Source organism: Barbus barbus (genome assembly GCF_936440315.1).
Source record: "Barbus barbus genome assembly, chromosome: 31".
Taxonomy (NCBI): Eukaryota; Metazoa; Chordata; class Actinopteri; order Cypriniformes; family Cyprinidae; genus Barbus; species Barbus barbus.
This window is the reverse complement of record NC_136759.1, coordinates 18,540,813-18,559,203: the sequence shown is the minus strand read 5'-3', so window position 1 is coordinate 18,559,203 and position 18,391 is coordinate 18,540,813. Positions and strand designations below refer to the sequence as shown.

General features: G+C 35.3%; 1 protein-coding gene across 3 annotated transcripts in view; it reads right to left on the bottom strand.

The window, feature by feature from the left end:
* LOC306851659 (synergin gamma-like) overlaps positions 1–18,391 on the bottom strand; it is a 49,215-nt gene that overhangs the window by 6,934 nt on the left and 23,890 nt on the right. For 2 of the 3 annotated variants that reach the window (XM_079388066.1, XM_079388068.1), the window contains 7 exons: positions 11,269–11,802; positions 7,993–8,156; positions 7,769–7,822; positions 5,719–5,815; positions 4,527–4,675; positions 2,761–2,871; positions 1,565–1,603 (listed from right to left, as the gene is read on the bottom strand). In XM_079388066.1, the coding sequence (XP_079244192.1) occupies positions 1,565–1,603; positions 2,761–2,871; positions 4,527–4,675; positions 5,719–5,815; positions 7,769–7,822; positions 7,993–8,156; positions 11,269–11,802 (1,148 nt within the window). The remainder of the gene's footprint in view (positions 1–1,564; positions 1,604–2,760; positions 2,872–4,526; positions 4,676–5,718; positions 5,816–7,768; positions 7,823–7,992; positions 8,157–11,268; positions 11,803–18,391) is intronic. The other variant, XM_079388067.1, reaches the window with a different exon arrangement.

The following is an 18,391-nucleotide window of genomic DNA, read 5'->3' as shown; positions in this document are numbered from 1 at the left end:
AAGAGAAACCGAATGCTAGACCAAGGTCAGTAGACTGAATCATCCACTCTCCAGTGAAATCTCCACCTGTAGCCCAACACCACCATCTTTAAACCCATCTACTCTCAGAGATGCTGCTCCACCTCCAGAACCCTGATTTCAGTTGCCCCAGACAGTGACGCTGCCCACCAAAAACGTAATTAAAGAGCGGGATATTAATCGGATGTCAGGAGCAGACAGAAACAGTTCTATAAATCTGCAGTGGGCTGGATGTGTTCGGCGGATCTATTAGCACCCGTGTTTTTGGTCACGGTGACTGATGGCTGAGCTGCATCTGCTCCTCAGACACCCATCCCATGATTCCTTGCTGTTTACACCCCATTACATCAGCAAATCTTGACCGTTGCATTAATACAAGGGAGATTTAGGAGGGTTTCAGTGAGACGAGGAATCTCAATGAGCAGATTGGCCATTGTATGTTAACTAGGCCAATGGCAATGTGACAATTACGTGTTTAAACCAGTGCAGGATTGGATTGTACTTATGAATAGAAGAGTTTAAAGAGATAGTTCACACAAACATTTAAATTCTGTCATCATTTACTCAGTTATGGTGGTCTAAACTACTTGGGTGCTAGGCAGGAAAAAATAAAATAAAAAATAATTGCTTAATAAAAAAATAAATAAAAAAAACATTTTAGTAACTTGAAATGAAGCAAACATAAACTAATTTTATTTCAGCTAGTTGACAAAGCAACATTTCTGATTATCATTTAGTTTAACTCAATGTACTATAATAACTACAACTGAAATTAAATTAATAAAAAATTAAATTAAATAAAAATAATAAAAATGACAAACAAAACTACAAAAGAAATCATTGATCAAAAATATTTTTTATATTATTATATTAATTATTAGTCGAAAATACAAAAATAAAAACTAATATAAAAAAACTATAATAGCATCTCAATGTATCTGAAATACAAAAATACTAATAAAAATAATGTCTGGAAAAGAGCATGTTGGACATTCTGCTAAATATTTCCATTTGCGTCCCATGAAAGAAAAAAACTAACAAAAAAAATGGTTTAGAGCAAAATGAGAGCAAATAAATGACAATTTTTTATTTTTGTGTGAACTATTCCCTTTAATATGATTACTTTGCCCCATACCACTTTTAGATTTGTTCTTCATCGCCCCAGGGTGCCAAAATGACAAATATGTCACCTATTTACTGCCTGCCTCATGCTTTTTGGCCGTCAGTCAGACTTACTCGCAGCTTTGGTAAGACAAACTCGTCATCAAAGATTTCTGTAAATGCTGAGAAAACGGGAGCTAAGAGCTCGTAGCCAAATGAAGCACCTAAAGCTAGTTGAATGAAGCGTGGCCTCGACCGAGCGTCTGTAGATTTAGATGCATGAGTCAGAGCGTGCGCCTCTGAGAGCCGTTTTTGGCAGTCTGTAAGGAGACGAGTGACGAGAGGTGACTTCTGGTCATTTTGGCAGCACAACACGGGAGCGATTGCCCGCCTGACCCCTGCAACAAACTGCAAATTGGAGTCGAGGCAGTTTAGTCAATCCTACTCTTTTAAACAGGCGTCCAAAAGTGTTCTCGTCTGTCTTCTGTAAAATTGTGAAAATCAAAGAAATAGTCAGGAGGGATGTTTTTTTTTGTTTGTTTTTGATAGGAACATTTAAACGAATCTTCTGTTCCATAATTGAAAGCAATAGCTCACCCAAACATTTTCTATTCAATTACAATGAATGAGGACTGAAGCTTTAAAAGCACCATAAAAGTATCCCAATATGACTCATGCTCTACATTGCAGGTTTTTTACCATAGCTTTGTTTGAGAACAGGCCAATTTAAATCAAATCGGGGGTTATTGTTTTTAACTAAAGCAAACTATTAAAAACATTCTTTTCTGAACAAAAACAAGCTGGAAATAAATTAAATATAAATATTAGGAAAAACTCTAAAGGTAAAAATTACAAATGTTATGTTGGCAACTAACTGAAAAAAAGTTGAAGGACTAAAATTACCAATAAGTAAAAATAAGAATAAATTACACCTAAATAGCAATATTAAGAAAATAAAATAAAAACAAATTATATATATATATATATATATATATATATATATATATATATATATATATTTTTTTTTTTTTTTTTTTTTTTTTTTTTATCTCTAGCATTCATTTAACATATATACATATTTCTTTTTTTATGAATGATAGAGATATTAATGATGTTAAAATTACAAAGCTACTAAAAATTTTATTCAAATTAAATATAATTAATAATTATTATTATTAGTAGTAGTAGTAGTAGTAGAAGTAGTAGTATTATAAAACTAAAAGCTAATTAAAAATATTAATTAAAAACATTTAATAAAACTGCAATAGTATAGACATTGTACAAACTGGACACTGCTGCTAGTCCTATCTATGAATGACCAGAGATGGAGCAGATGTTTGCATTTTCTGTGAATAAAAGAATTAAATGATGCTTATGATGCTGTTATTAAATCCTTTTCTTGAAGTATGAAAGCTCTGGTCCCCGTTCACTATAATGGCATGGAAAAGAGCAACAAGAAGAACATACTTCAAAATTTCTGCTTTTGTGTTCCACAGAAGAAATCATGTTAAAAGAGATTGGTTGAATAAGTAGAATTTAACTTTTTGGGTGAACTATCCCTTTCATATGCAATATATTGGTGTTTTTTTGTGTCCCTAATGGTTGTATGCAGACATGTGTGTGTGTTTGGTGTGTACAGACCTTGCTGCGCGAGTCCACGTTGAGCAGACACACTCCACAGGCCAGCTCTTTGGCATTCTTAATGCCGTGCCTCAGTATACAGAAGGAGAAGTCAAGTGAGCTCTCATCAGGCTAAAGAAAAAAACACACACACACACATCACGAATGCAGCTCTTAAAAAGTAATTGCGACTCCATTGCATCCTTCACACAAATCCCTGGCTTTCAGTCAAACTTCAGTTCACAGAGGCCGCTGAACCTCACGGCAGCTGATTGGCCCTTCAGATCAATACTTCATCTACAGAATCTGTCCAAAACAGCAGGATTCAGGCAGAGAGAACCAGTCGACACTAACTGTGTTCATTTTTATTATGCATCAGAGCGTTTGTGGTTTTACGGCAGTGTGCCGAGACTTCATTCTCCCAAGCTGATATTATCTGACCGCACAACTCCAATATTATCGGCTGGCATTGATATTCTCCCATGAGTACACTGCATGACAAAGCTCTGTTCAGCACTCAGCAATCTGTTCTGTACTACTGCACTTTCCACAAATAACACACACTTTAGTGTCTCACTACTTATAAGTATAAAGATGCACATATACCATTTTTAGTTTTTGTGAGATATTCAAACATAATTACCAAACATAAAAATGAATGTTATAGATCTTTTTGTGAACAATTAATCTGAGCTGTTTCATTTAAAAATGTTTTGACCTCATATTGTTTCATTAAAATGTCATAACTTGAGCTTCTTGTGAACAGAACATAAAATGTCAAATATATTTTATGTATTTTTTTAAGTGAATATTTAGCAATTTTAGAACAATTTTAGAAAAAAATAAAAATTATTTAATTGGGGTGGGCGATATGACCAAAATCTTTTATCGTGATATGAGTCATTTTATTTCACGGTAACAGTATCTCACAAAGTTCTTTTTTTTAAAGATATTTTTGCTTTAAATTTATGATATCAAAATTTTTGTTACCATAGCAATTTCATAATTCTTGTCACCAGTGTCAATATCACAAAAAACTGATACTAGCCTAAATAAAAAATAAAACGCTCAAGCTCACGAAGACAAGTAAACTGTCAGCGATTAAATAAGAATAAGAAACTAATTACATGCAATAGGACAAAAAACTACGGGAGATCAAATAAATAAGAAATGCCACATACAGTGTATACAGTAATCAAATGTACAAAAACACTGCATATTCTTCACGGTGTAAATTAAATATATATTTCTTCTTATTAAAGTTCCAAAAGTGATTTAGTCAAGAGCAGTGATTTCTGTTTGATTAACATGAATGACAGACAGAGGGAACATTAGACTGCTGTCACTTTAAGAGCTGCCCAGATCTAATATACTGTTACGCATGTTTTTTTTCTCAGCTTTGTGATTTCACTTAAGACCTACTGTGTTTACGATGATACTTGCAAAAATGCTTAAATACACATGCAAATGTTTTTGTGACTATGTAGCACAGGTTTTAAATGATAACCATATTTCAACTTTAGGCACAAAATCTGCAAAAAGCTCATAAAACACTTAGTTTGACCATTTTGACCAAAATTATTTTATAATGGTCCTATTTTGTGCCCTATTAGTAGAAAGTGCCAACTGCTCCAAAGCTTACATAAACCACATTTCAATCCCACAGATATATTCATATTTCAGTTAAGCGTTAATCAATATGTGACTTACTGGACTGTCTGTTGTAATAGAAGAAATACTAGTGTACTTACTAAAGATGTGCTAGTGTTTATTTAATAAAAACTCACAGTGATGTTTGCCAGCGACATGAAGCCCATCAGGTTGTTCCACACACGGCTGATGTCTTTAAGCAGCTCCTGTAGTTTCTCCGAACAAACGGCCGTGGCTTTTATTCCCAGCTCTACACGCTTAGTCACACGATACACCTCCACCACACCTATACACAATATACCAAACAAATAAATAAAAACAATAAAAAAAGTTACGAGGATTATTGTGATGTTTTCATCAGCTGTTTGGACTCTCATTCTGACGGCACCCATTCACTGCAGAGGATCCATTGGTGAGCAATTATAATGCTGGTATAATGCTAAACTTCTCCAAACCTGTTCTGATGAAGAAACAAACATCTTAGATGGCCTGAGGATGAGTACTTTTTCACCAAAGTTTCTGAGTTCTTGGGTGAACTACTCCTTTAACAAAACTATTCTTTAATTAATACAATTTTATTATTTTATTTTTAAATCAGATTTCAAGTCACCATTCGGGATGATACTTATGTAATGTGAAGTTCAAAATATTGTCTGAAGCTGTGCTCACTAATTTACATTTATTATCTCTTTTCATATGTGACATTTACCATGTTGAATAAGTGAATGAGTCAGTTGTTGTGGAAACAGTATTTCCAGTTTTCTCCTGGCATCATTACTATAGCAACCAAACACCATTTGTGTGCAGTGCGATCAGAGCCCGTGTGTGTGTGTTGAGAGAACCAAACAGGACAAACAATAACCCAGCGGTGCCATTCCCAGCATCCCCAGTGCTGAATGTCCTTTCACACTGAACCCATTAGAACAGCCCAGAATAGTTGCTCTGCTCTGTAACACTAGCCTCCCCCATTCAGACCTAGAATGCCCTGCTCGGTCTCCAGTCACAATCGCTAGAGCCAGATCAAAGAGCTTTAACGGTTTGTTTCTACGTAACAACAGCACCCCATGCTCCCCTCCTGCTGGCATGGGCACGTACAGCTCATTAAAGCTGCTCTGTGTGAGAGAGTGAGTACAGAAATAGGAAGCAGATAACCAGAACACCTGGCCTGTCTGTTTGACTGAAGACTGCAGGGGCGCATGAGGAGCAGGTATGAATGTGGATGAAGAGATCGTGTAATGGGGCTGATCTTGAGTTTTACGGATGTCGGGAATGATGGATAAAGCTGATCTCTGACCAGTAAATGAAGTGTGACGGCAGTCGTAGTCTCACCCAGCAGGTACTCCATCCCCTGTGCTGATTGGATGACCTCTGTGCACACAGTAGAGCTGCTGATGCCATTAAGGGTGTTATTGGCAGTGGTGATGACCTGGAAAATAAAAAGAAAGCAGTAAAGTGACCATGTTTTATATTATATTTTTACCTTTTCCTGAAATAAATGAAAAACAACTTAATTGTTAAATTTTTAAAATTAATTTCATATATCAATATTTGCTGATAAAACATACAATGGCATTCCATTCAATGGAAGTCAATGGGTTCCATTTACATTGCCATTTTTAAAATATCTTTAAAACGAGGCCCAGACACACCAAGCCATCGTCAAAAAACTAGTGAGGGAGAAAGCCATCTTGGGCAGTTGCACTAGTAAACTGCAAAATGGTGAAAAGAGTGTCAGCGGCCAACTAGCATATACTTTCTGCGGCTGCATGAAGAAATAACTCTCCATACCAGCTAAGGATGTAACGATATTATGAATATCGTGATAGCAAAACTGTCTCGATATTATCGTGGTCACATGACAATACGAAGCGATAGATCTTCTGGGCAAAAAAAGTTTAGTTTTTAAAATATATTTAACTTCTTATTCTAACATACAAGGTCTATAAAGTTGTGTTTTGGGCCATTATACTTTGGCACAGTAACTGTCAAATGAACTAAAACCGAAAGCACAATATGGCTTAATCACTTCTTCATCTCTGTTTTTGCTGCGTGTTTTAAAGCGAAGCACACACATTGTCAGCCCGTTTTCACTGAAGCTGGAGTTTTCCTTCAAAATAAAAGCTCTACTGCTGTGTGCGTCGAAATAAAAGTGCAGTATGAATTGCTGATAGCTAGTGGTTTAAATGAAGTCCAAATTCAAAATATCTCTTTCAAGTGTAGAAATGAGGAAAGATGTACTGTAATTCCCCTACTGTAGTGTAAAGCAAAAATAATATACCTATTCATTTTCATTTATATTACAGTGCAATTGTTTTACAATATATGACTATTACTGTCATTGTTGTTGTTGTTATTATATTCTAATTTGTCTGGCTTCCTAAAACACCAGTGTGAATGTAATTTAGACAGACAGTATATCCCAAATAAAAAGAGAGTTGAGTCCCCTTTAAAGTTCAGGAGCAAGTCAATTCACTGACTTTTTTCTGGCTTGCATTTTCTTAGTTAAGAACATGGGTTGAAGCTCTTCATTTTGAACTCTCAAAGTGCATTAATAGAATAATGTAACTTTAAAATGTACACAATTATTATTTTTTTTTTTCAATATCGCAATAAATATCGTATCCTGGACTTCATATCATGATATAATCGTATCGTTAGATTTTGATATCGTTACATTCCTAATACCAGTAGTCAGTATTTGTCATTCAAAAATGGAAACAGCAGTGCAGATGTACGAACCATAAAAAAGCAGCTCTGCCAATTATTCAACATGCTCAATTGGATGAAAAGCCAACGGAGGTCCGACTAGTGGTTTGTTGAACACACCACAAAAAATAGATCAACAAACCCTCAAACATGGCCCAACATTGGCTGAACATTAGCTTGGCATGACACGGTCTAAACGGGTTTGGAAAAGTAAATGACGAAAGAATATTTTTTGGGTTAACTATATTTGGATGAGGCCATCTTGAAAAATTCCTTACACCAAAATCCATCCTATGCAATAAAGCATAAAAAGTTGGGTTGCTCCACCCACAGTGAAATCTCATTGGTCCAAAATCTTACTCTGTGTAACTAAATATTAAACATCAAATATGTTTTGACTGGCTGGGACTGCACATTAACAGCCAGGCAGCTTTTGCTACTACACTGTTAACAATTGTATATGTAAAAAAAAAAAATGGCCCTGTTGAATAACAAGCAACTGCTGAATCAATGATCTGTTTGCATACGTTCTTATTTGATCAGATCACACTTTTATGGTAATGTTGGTATCATGTGATCATGACCCGACCCTTCTGAGACTTTCTGTAGACTGATACAGTTTTAAAGTGTATGCCAAGCTCTTTATGAATGTGTGTGTGGAGGTATATGTTACCTGCAGAGCGCTCTCCAAACACCTCTGCCATTCATACGCATATCGCTCACTCTCCTGCCACGGGTGTTTGGACGAGAGACAATGGGAGAAAAAGAGAAAGAGATGAAACAGAATGAGAGCTTTGTGCACTGAGAAACCTCAGGCTGTATTCAACAAGGAGAACTTGTCTGTGTGCTCAAAGAGAATGTATGTACCAGAGAGAAAAGAGAGAGCGAGTGACTGACCTCCACCTCTCCTGTGAGGTCCTTGTACTTGTCGCGGATGATTGGCAGCGCAGGTTTTTCATTTAGGGTGTTGGATCGGTCTCTGAAGGGCTGCTCAGGGGCAGGAGAGGGGATGGACCGTGCAATTTCTTTCTCTCCCAGACTGTGGCTGCGCTTATGGGATCCTTTGCACAAATAAATGGGTCAATGATAAATGGGAGTGTCCATGACAAAAGAAAATGAAACATCAAGCTTAAAAATGTGTGAAAAGTACTTAGACACATGCTTTTCATATTTATGTCAGATTTATAAGGGTTAAAAAAAAAAAAAAAAAACTTGAAATATAATTTTTTTTATAAACTTTTTTTTCCAAGAACATTTAAATTTAATGACTGTAAAATCAAGTAGTGTAACTACCAAGTAATAACATTTCCCTTACAGCTTAGAGGTGTACATATCTTTATTATTTAAAAAAGATATTATATATATATATATATATATATATATATATATATTTAAAAAGATAAATTAGTTTTTATATGTTTCAAGGTAAAATGTATTTTGTTATGTTCTCATTGCTAACAAAAACTGAAAATATTTTACAAAATAATTTAGTTCAGTAATTTAAATTTAATAGAAAGAGAAACAGTAGAAACTGAAATAAGTTGGAAGTACTACTAAATATCTTTTAAAACTTAAAATATTAATAAATACTATAATAGTATATAATTAACACTAAAATAACACTTAAAAATTATGACATTTTAAAATTTGAACTTGGATGTAAAACCTGTTTTTATTCTTTTGCATGCTGGTCGCACCATACGACTTTGATGTGGCAGACACATTATTTAAATATTAAGCATCTTCAAATATATATTATATATATTTTCTCAGAAATAATCATACTTTCAAATTTTATTCTCAAGAAATGTTTTTTTTTTCTTCACTATGATAGGTTGTACCACCCTGACATCTCTTACCAAAAATTAATGAAACTAAAAACGTGCTCTTCAGAGAAGAGGTTTATTCAAGCTACTGTACGTATGAACTATATTTTAAATACATCTGCATATGTAAAGAAACTGAAACCCAAAAAAATTTACATCACAATCCAAAAACATATGGTGATGTGAGAAAGGGGATGACACATCTTACCCCACTACTCTTTCTAAATTGAATGCACAAGTTTAATTGTTGATCCTGCTGTATAATTAAAAACTTTCCGAAGCACTCAAACTGTCGCCGCTAATCCACGTGGGGCCACAACACAAACCACAAACACCTAATTTGCAACAAATGATAATTATGTGCAAAAGAGCAGCATAGTAATACAGGCATGCATTATTCATCAGGCATCACACAGTCAAACTGGCACAAATACACGCCATGCACACATAAGCAATGAGACGGACAGCGGCACGACAGACTCATGAGACGCAGCGGCAGGTAATCACACCCCCGCTGGGAAGCACATCAGTCTCTGCATGGTTTCAGGGGCTAATACATTCCTGCACGAAACCCACTCCTCAGATTAACCGTCTGATAGGAGGCTGGCAGAGGAGTAAACCCTCTTTTGTTTGAACAAATTAAATTTAGTGGATGTGGGTGGGGATCAATAAGAGGCAAATAAGCTTTTATGTTATTGAGTAAGTGCTAATGCATTATGGGGGAGCGAGGATGAAAAAGCAAAGGGGAAAATGAGGAGGGATTTGGGTGGCAGTGTTTATCTACTGATGTTGCCTTGTGCTTCAGACGCCACTCTGCCATCTGTTGACTTTCAGAGAGAATGCAATTGTGGACATGCATTGGATCCAATACGCTCATTCACTAACAATCGCATGGATGATTTCGTATTTGAGTACTAATCACCAAAAATTTCTGCCTTATTTACAACAAGTGCATAAGCACATGAATTTGTCCTTAAACTCGTATTAATAGTAATGGGTTTTGGAGTATTGTAAACAAATTATAAATGAGTTTTATTCCATAAAACAAGATTTTTGCATACCCTTTCGTCAATCTCAGCAAATATATGGCATTCTGTACATACGTGTATCTGCATTAGCATACAGAGAAACTTTGCAGCTTAAGCTATAAAAAAACTTTTTTCATCTGTATGTGATGAAATATAATTAAGAAGCAATATCCATGTATAACATTTAATCTTAACACTTTTAAAAAGCCACCCAGAATATGTGATTTTTCATTCATGTTCCAACATTTTTTTTTAAGTTCCTTTTTTATGAAAGTTATTGGTAAATCATGACTTGTTTGTGGAAACATTCATACACGGATTTCACGCTAAAAATGTTTTGCACATACACAGTGAATGAGACCCACTATCTGTCAATATCTGAGCGATGGGAGTTAATTGGTGAATCATGATTTGTTCGCAAAAACATTCATATGCAGATTTACGCACGCTTAGTGAATGAGACCCTTTGCCTGTTAATGTTTGAGCATTATTGGTAAATCATGATTTCTTTGTGAAAAGATTCATATGCAGATTTCACGCACAAATCTGTGCATATGAACAGTGAATGAGACCCATTGTCCATGTCCAATATTTCATACACAGATTTCACGCACAAATTTGTATGTGTGTTTTAGCGAATGAGACTCACTGTCTTAATATTTGAACACAAAATATTGTGATAATGTGATTTATTGATGAATCATGATTTGTTCGTGAAAAGATTCACAGATTTCACACAAAAGCACTCTTAGTGAATGAGACCCACTGTCTGATTACATTTGAGCATTACTGGTGAATCATGATGTGTTCATGAAAACTGCATGCAGATTTCACATGTAAATTTGTGCGCACACACTTAGTGAATGTGTAGTCACTGTCTGTTAATATTTGAGCATAAAATATTGCAATGCTAGTTATTGGTGAATCATGGTTTGTTTGTGAAAATGTTCGTACCCCCGATTTCGCAAATTTGTGCCCATGTCTTTATATATGAGCATAAAACTTTGTGATTGAAGATAGTGTAGACATTGGTGAATCATGATTTGTTCATGAAAACATTTGTAGTGAATAAGACCCATTGTTAATATATGAGCATGCATTATTCATGGTGAACCATGATTGGTTTGTGAAAACATTTGTGCATTAGTAAATGAGACCAAGTGTTTGTTATTATTTGAGCATGAAATACTGTACTGGGAGTTATTGGCAAATCATTATTTGTGTGCCGATTTCACACACAGATTTGTGCATATTCACACTTAGTGAAAGAGACTCATTTTCTGTTAATATCCAAGTATTAAATACCAAAATACACTTACCCTGCACAGACAAGTCAAAGGTGGCGAGTTCGTTCTTGATCATCTCTTCACTGGATTTCAGTTTGGCCTGTGTGCTGGCTTTCAAGAAGTCTGACTTGCCAAATTTGGGCTTGTCACCTTGGACGGCTCCAAACTCATCCGTCAATTCACCCTGGTTGCCTTCTGCTTCTGTGGTTCCAGGAGGGGAGTCAGATTTCTCCGAAACCGTGCTTGCAAAGTCTCCAAAGTCATCGTCCTCGTTTTGACCGGCCTGCTCAATGGAGCCAAAGTCAGCAAAGGCTTCAAAACAGCTTTCGGTGGTGGAGCCACCATCTTCGATTGGGAATGTGGTCACCTTGGCAACTGTGGTGTAGGTGATGTTCTCCGAGCTCCCGAAAGACGTCTCTTTCCTCTGGACAACAGCTGAAGATGGCAGTCCTCCCTGGAGCTTCTTACCTTGACCAGACGAGAGATCTTCCTTGTCGGACCAGTCGTAGCTGCCAAGACTGCTGACGGCGGATGTGCCAAAGGGGTCAAATTTTGATTCGTCAGACTCTGTAATGACAACATGGGAAATCCCATTCAAAAAATCATGTAGGTGCTATAACAACTGTACTACTTTTGTTAAAGTGCAATTTTAAAATTTAGTAAATTTGTGGTTGTAGGACAGGATATTCTGGGTTCAATAAAAGTTTAAAAGGCTTATAAAAGTCTAGTTGTTACATTTTAATTCTTTCTAAAGCAGTGGTTCTGATGATGATGAACCGGGAGGCTGGAGCCCACTAGGGAGTCTCAAGATGAAAATGTATTTAAATTAATACATTTGTATTAATATATTAAAATAATCAAACCAAAACAAAATAAGTTTTTCAAAAATGCAATAAAAAGGAAAATATATATTTTTTGTATAATAGTAAAACAATAACTCATAAAAGAATAAATAATAAAATTATAAAAATATTTTTAATATTGAAGAACATAGTCCTTAAACTTCTGAAATTACAATATAAATGTAATGGTTAATTAATTATACATCCCTGTTTCTGTTAATAATAATAATAATAATAATAATATATATAATAAATATTTGAAAAAAAAAAAACCCCAGCTCTGACATAATTACAATGGAAATAGGCCATAGTGGACAGCCTTTGAATATTGAGTTGAACAACAGGCATTTGAGTCTAAAAGGTTGAGAACCGCTGATCTAGAACCCCCTTTTGGTAATCCTTGCACGTTTCATGTGAAACTTACCATGTTTACAAGCTTTTCATGGTCAGCAGCCAAAAAACTGGATTAAAACCGCATTGAGAATTACTGACTTTGTATAACTGCTTTCATGCTAATGTGAACATTTTGTGACTATATTTCTGAAATTAATTTTGACAATTTAACATTTATGTTAGTGCAAAGTTTTGTCCCGTATACTTCCAATTGTAAGCGCATTACAGTACACGATACATGTGAACCTGAAGCACAAAACCAGTCTTCAAGTCGCACGGGTATATTTGCAGCAATTGCAAAAAATACATTGTATGGGTCAAAATTATGAATTTTTCTTTTATGCCAAAAATCATTAGGATATTAAGTAAAGATTATGTTCCATGAAGATATTTTGTAAATGTCCTACTGTAAATATCTCAAAACTTAATTTTTGATTAGTAATATGCATTGCTAATGGCTTCATTTAGACAGCTTTAAAAATTATTTTCTCAATATTTTGATTTTTTTTTTTGCACCCTGAGATTCCAGATTTTCAAATCGTTGCATCTCGGCCAAATATTGTCCTATCATAACAAACCATACATCAATGGAAAGCTTATATTCAGCTTTCAGATGATGTATAAATCTTAACATCGAAAAATTGACCCTTATGATTGGTTTTGTGGTCCAGAGTCTCACACACATTTTTTTTTTTTTTTACACACAAATTTTCTCATAATAAAAGAGAGATTAAAATCTTTAAAAGATTTGCCCAGAGTTGAGCAAATGGTCGCTGAGCCTCTCTAGTTATCTCTAAGCTTGATTATATTTTTAGTTTGTTACCGTTTAGCCTTATTTGTTTACTTATGCATTAGGTTAAAAAAATCAATACACTAATCAGCAAATACACGTGTTTGTGCTGTTTCTGTGTATATTTACATTTACAAAATACCATAGACATTACAGAGATCATTTTTTCTATTAGTCTATTACTGATGGTACGGATCAGGATGACTTACTATGTCACTATGTCTCAAGTGCTCCTTGTTTATGATGAATTATTCCTGATATCTTCATATGATGAAACCCTGGTTCATGAACTAGACACTTCTGGCACAAAGCCACTCTAATGATCCCTGAGTCCTTATCTTCAACCAGAAGTCATTCTGAGTCTGGGAGGAAACACTCAATGTCTTATTGACTAGACTGGATGAGTGACATCTGTGTGTGTGGACTGATGAATGCTTTTCAGATTTGTTACTTGAAGTAGAACCTCATTTTGAAGGTCAAAATGACTGTGTCATTCTGCACCTTTCATTTCTCTAAAATGAATCACTGTTTGACTGAAAATCACAACTGGGCTGTGACTCACCAAGAGTTACAATTTTCTACGTGCAATCATTCACACTCTCGTACAATCAACCACAGTGACAGACTGATAAAAGAACTGCAACGATGCATTGTGCTCTTTGAAGCTACTGCATCAACTTACTTCAGTCTCACACACACACACACACACACATGGAACTGGCCTCATTTAGAGGCCATAATGTTTAGAATTAAATATAAGTATGATTAATTCACATATGCATTGAAACACCTACTTCCCTCACAGTTGAGTGGGGCACGACTGTTCACACAATCTATCAACTTGTGAAATTGACAAGGAACCAGTGCAGTGTGATAATTCTGCTGACTAAATCTGCTTTGGGCGGCAAGATTGAAGGATGGAGAGAGAAATCAAGACGGCACGCATGTCTGCTGTACCAATATTCATATTTATTACGACAACATTGGCAGAGAGAGAAAGAGAGAGAGAGGTCACAAAATTCCATGAAAGATCTTGTTACAATAGTCTTGCCAAACTAACAGTTAAAAAGGTTTTTTTTTGCATTTTAAGAATACAAGGGCATGCAAAGTCAGAATAAGCAGAGGTGAGAAGAAAACAAAAACAGGACAGAAAATCCCAAATCCAGATGCAGAACCCAGCATTGAGAAGGCACATTCACAGATTAGATTAGATTAGTTCTCATTGGCCAAAGACACACTGTAGTCGGAATATAAAAGGAAAAAGCAACCAGAAATAAGGAAAAGTGATACAGAACATTTACGCAAAGATCAAGGTGATGCTAAAATTGGTTTTCTGCAGCTTATTAAAACCGTTTGAGTACCTGGAGAGACTTGTTTCTGAGATTTTGTAGAATATATTTGCAAGCCAACCAACAGCTCATCAAAACTTCAAACCAGGGCTGCGCAATTAATCCCAAAAATTATTATGGATCAATATTAAATCAAAGTGTTAATTTGGGTCTACTATCACTGAACATTGTGACCAATCACAAATGGCCTTAGTCACAATAAATACTGCAAACAAATGACGCAAAAAAGCTAAATTGCAGTTAATCAATCAAATATTATTACATTAAATACATTTTATTAATTTAAAATAAATACATTTAATGAATTTAAGTAAACAGCTCTTATATGATATGCGGTTTCTCCACACAAAATAATTATGCTTATTAAATTCTATCAATCAAAATTGATAACCGCGATCTCAATATTAAGAAAATGATCGACAGTTATTTGTTATAATTGTGCAGCCTACTTCAATCGCATTCGTCTAAAGCAACCAGGGTTTGCATCAGTCTATTAGGTGCTCAAAGGGTTAAAGGAAAACAGAGAAATCTATCCTAGAGCATTTATTGGTTTGAGTGACAGGTAAAGAACGACAAAAAGAGATAGTACCCTTTTTCTCTCTCCATCCTGTACATCTCGGTTGGAGCTATTTTTGACCCACATTTTGACCCAACTCAAAAAGGTAACAGTTTCATATCATGGCAAGCAGTATGCTCTTCATAAATACAAATAATACGCTTTCTGGCATTAATGCTTCAACACAATCAGCGGTACTAATCAAGTCTATCTATATTCAAAATAAATAAGAGTTTACTTTCCTGTAATAAAAATACACTATTAAATTTGCATGTATACATTTCCATTCTTGATAAAAACAACGTATTTTGTAAGTCTGCCAGAAACATGGACTAATCCTACTAATTGTTTACTGCATGTAAATACTTGTCAATTTCACAAATTGAATGCTGGCACATACTGGAGCACAGAAAAGCAAAGTCAGAGAGAGTTCCACCGTCAAGTGTGGTCTACAAGAGCAGATGAACCGCGACAAAACTTGAAACAAAGTCACCTTCTCATGGAAGGACCACAAGAAGCGGCTCTGGCCTGGAAAAAAGATACTCTAGGGTGGTTAGCTACACATCCAGGGGCATAGTGCAAGTGTTAGGAAACCCAACACTCTCAACCTGCTACAATATTTATGCTTGGGCTCTAGAGGTGTCCAGTAACTGAACTAGAAGAATTTGTATAAGATGTAACTAGAACAGTGTTTGACAAGGTTTAGGTAGTGTTAGCATTCACTGAAGCTACTATGGAAAGAAGGCAAAAGGATTCCTATAGACCTCAATCGGAGCGGATACCATGTTTAGCATGACAAATGAAAATGAGACTGTGAGGGACAGAATTACAGTTCATTAATGTTGTAGTCTTATATCTGGTTGCTGAACTTTCAGAGAATGAGAGTGAAAATTGAAGAGGACAAGTGTGTCTTAAAACATGGGTTGTGAAATTTAGAAGGGATGCACCAATATTACAATTCTGGTTGATATGATCATTGATGTGCTGACATGCTCACCAAAAGGGTCAAAAATTATTAATGGCTAATAATAAAATTTGATATTATTTTTTTAATAAATAAATTGAAAATAAAAATACAATCAGTCGTTTTAAATTCCATAAGTTCATTTATGCATGACAAAATTACGAGGTACAGAATCATAATTCATTGCTATTTCTAAGATTATACAGTGTTACTAAAGTAGTATTTTTCAAGACTGATATTAAAAGGTATAGTTCATCCAAAATTAAAATTCTGTCATCGTTTACTCACCCTCAAGTTGTTACAAACCTAAATGAGTGTCTTTCTTCTGTTGAGCACAAAAGAAGATATTTTGAAGAAATGTTGGTAAACAAACAGTTGACGGTAGCCATAGTATGAAAAAAAAAAAAATACTATGGCAGTCCATTGCTACCGTCAAATATTTGGTTACAAATGTTTAAAATTTTAATTTTGGGGTGAACTATTCCTTTACGTGAGCAGTATATAACAACAAATGTCATTTAAATTAGACAATTATGATTCCCGACTCTGATAAGTAAACAAAATTTTTTTTTTTTAAATATCGGACGATAACTGACATACTGTCATCTCTATTAGAGAACACGACATATTGATCAAACTACTTCCATCCCTCACAACCTTGTTTCATTCACATCACAACCAAATATGGCATCTACTCTTGCTGCACTCACGTCATGTTAGAATTAGCATCAATATTACCATCTTTAACTATTAAATCTGCAGCCATTTCAGTGGTTTTCACAGGATGGTACTGCAGCCTAGATTGAGAAGTCAAAGCTTTAAACGTTTTTCACTAGTAATCCAAATTAACATGACAAGTTTGACAAATGCAAGTCAATCTCGTCTTACCAATTTGGAAATTTGATAAAATGGTTTTCACTAGTAAATGTGTGTAATTACGAGGCAATTCTGACAATACGTGATGGTAGCAACAGGTTTGGTTGTTGGCTCTGGGGAGACCACACAAGTTTATGGGAACTCTTCCTACTGTGCTTCCTCAATGCCAACCAGTCTACGCACACGAGGGCTGATACGATGGGTGACGCTGACTGGATGAAATACTGTGACTGTGTTCTCACCCTGATACATGATGAAGATGAATGATAAAGTGAACACAAGCACACACACACTTGCGGGATGCTTTTCATGCAGAACAGATAACATGAGAAGCAGAGAATGAGTGTAAATTAAGGGTGACTGACGTTTGGAAAAGACAGTTGATTACAAACAGGCCCATCAAGAGCTCCTGGGGGTCACGGAGTCCTCTAAGGAGAAGAACTTGGAGCCCCAATGTGCTCTCAGATTTCTTGGCATGGACTGGTATCTGATACTTGTATTATGCAGCTCAAGTACAGGGCAGCCGGTTCATGCGTGTGTGATATGACTCGGGTTAAATAAGGTAGTGCTTTGTACTTTTTGCTCATGTATGCACAGAGGCACGGCATTGAGGATTCTCCATGCACATGCAACACGGATAACCATCACATGAACGGATGAACGCTTACATGCAAAACAAGTGTGACCAGAACGATATTAACTACAACACCTGTTGGCTATATCAAGAGAGGCTGTGTTATGACTTGATATGAAGGTGGAATTGTAGATCAAATAAAGGACAGAAATGTGAAGATCATTTCTCATGCTTAGACAAATCTAGTCGCCTGCACTGGAAAAACAGCCAAGACTTCAGCGTCATTAGCATATTAATCTGGCTGTTTATATATCCCATCTGTAATTCTGATGAGCGCAAAATGGCTCAGAGTCAAAAATCTGAACGAATGTAAAGTCAGATGTGTAGTGTTGGCAGAATTTAAATGAACAATGCCATCTTGAGCAAAAATATTTTGACTTTATCATAATCATAATAATAATCTCATAATACTAGATTTGAATGTGAACATTATCAAGTCAAATGTGATCATTATAAAGTTTGGCTTTGCACCAAAAATACATTTTTTTGGTACATCTGAGTCAAATCAGTTTAATTGTCTGTTGTCTGAAATAATGAAATCAGATTATTACAAACCTGATTCAAAACCATTATATGAAATCTGATTAAAATCACATTTTTTCAGAAATTAAATTAGTCTAAATGGTTGGATTGGATTTTAATGGAACAGTTCACCCAAAAATGAAAATTCTGTCATTAATTACTCACCCTCATGTCATTCCAAACCTGTAAGACCTTCGTTCATCTTCAGAACACAAATTACGATGTTTTTG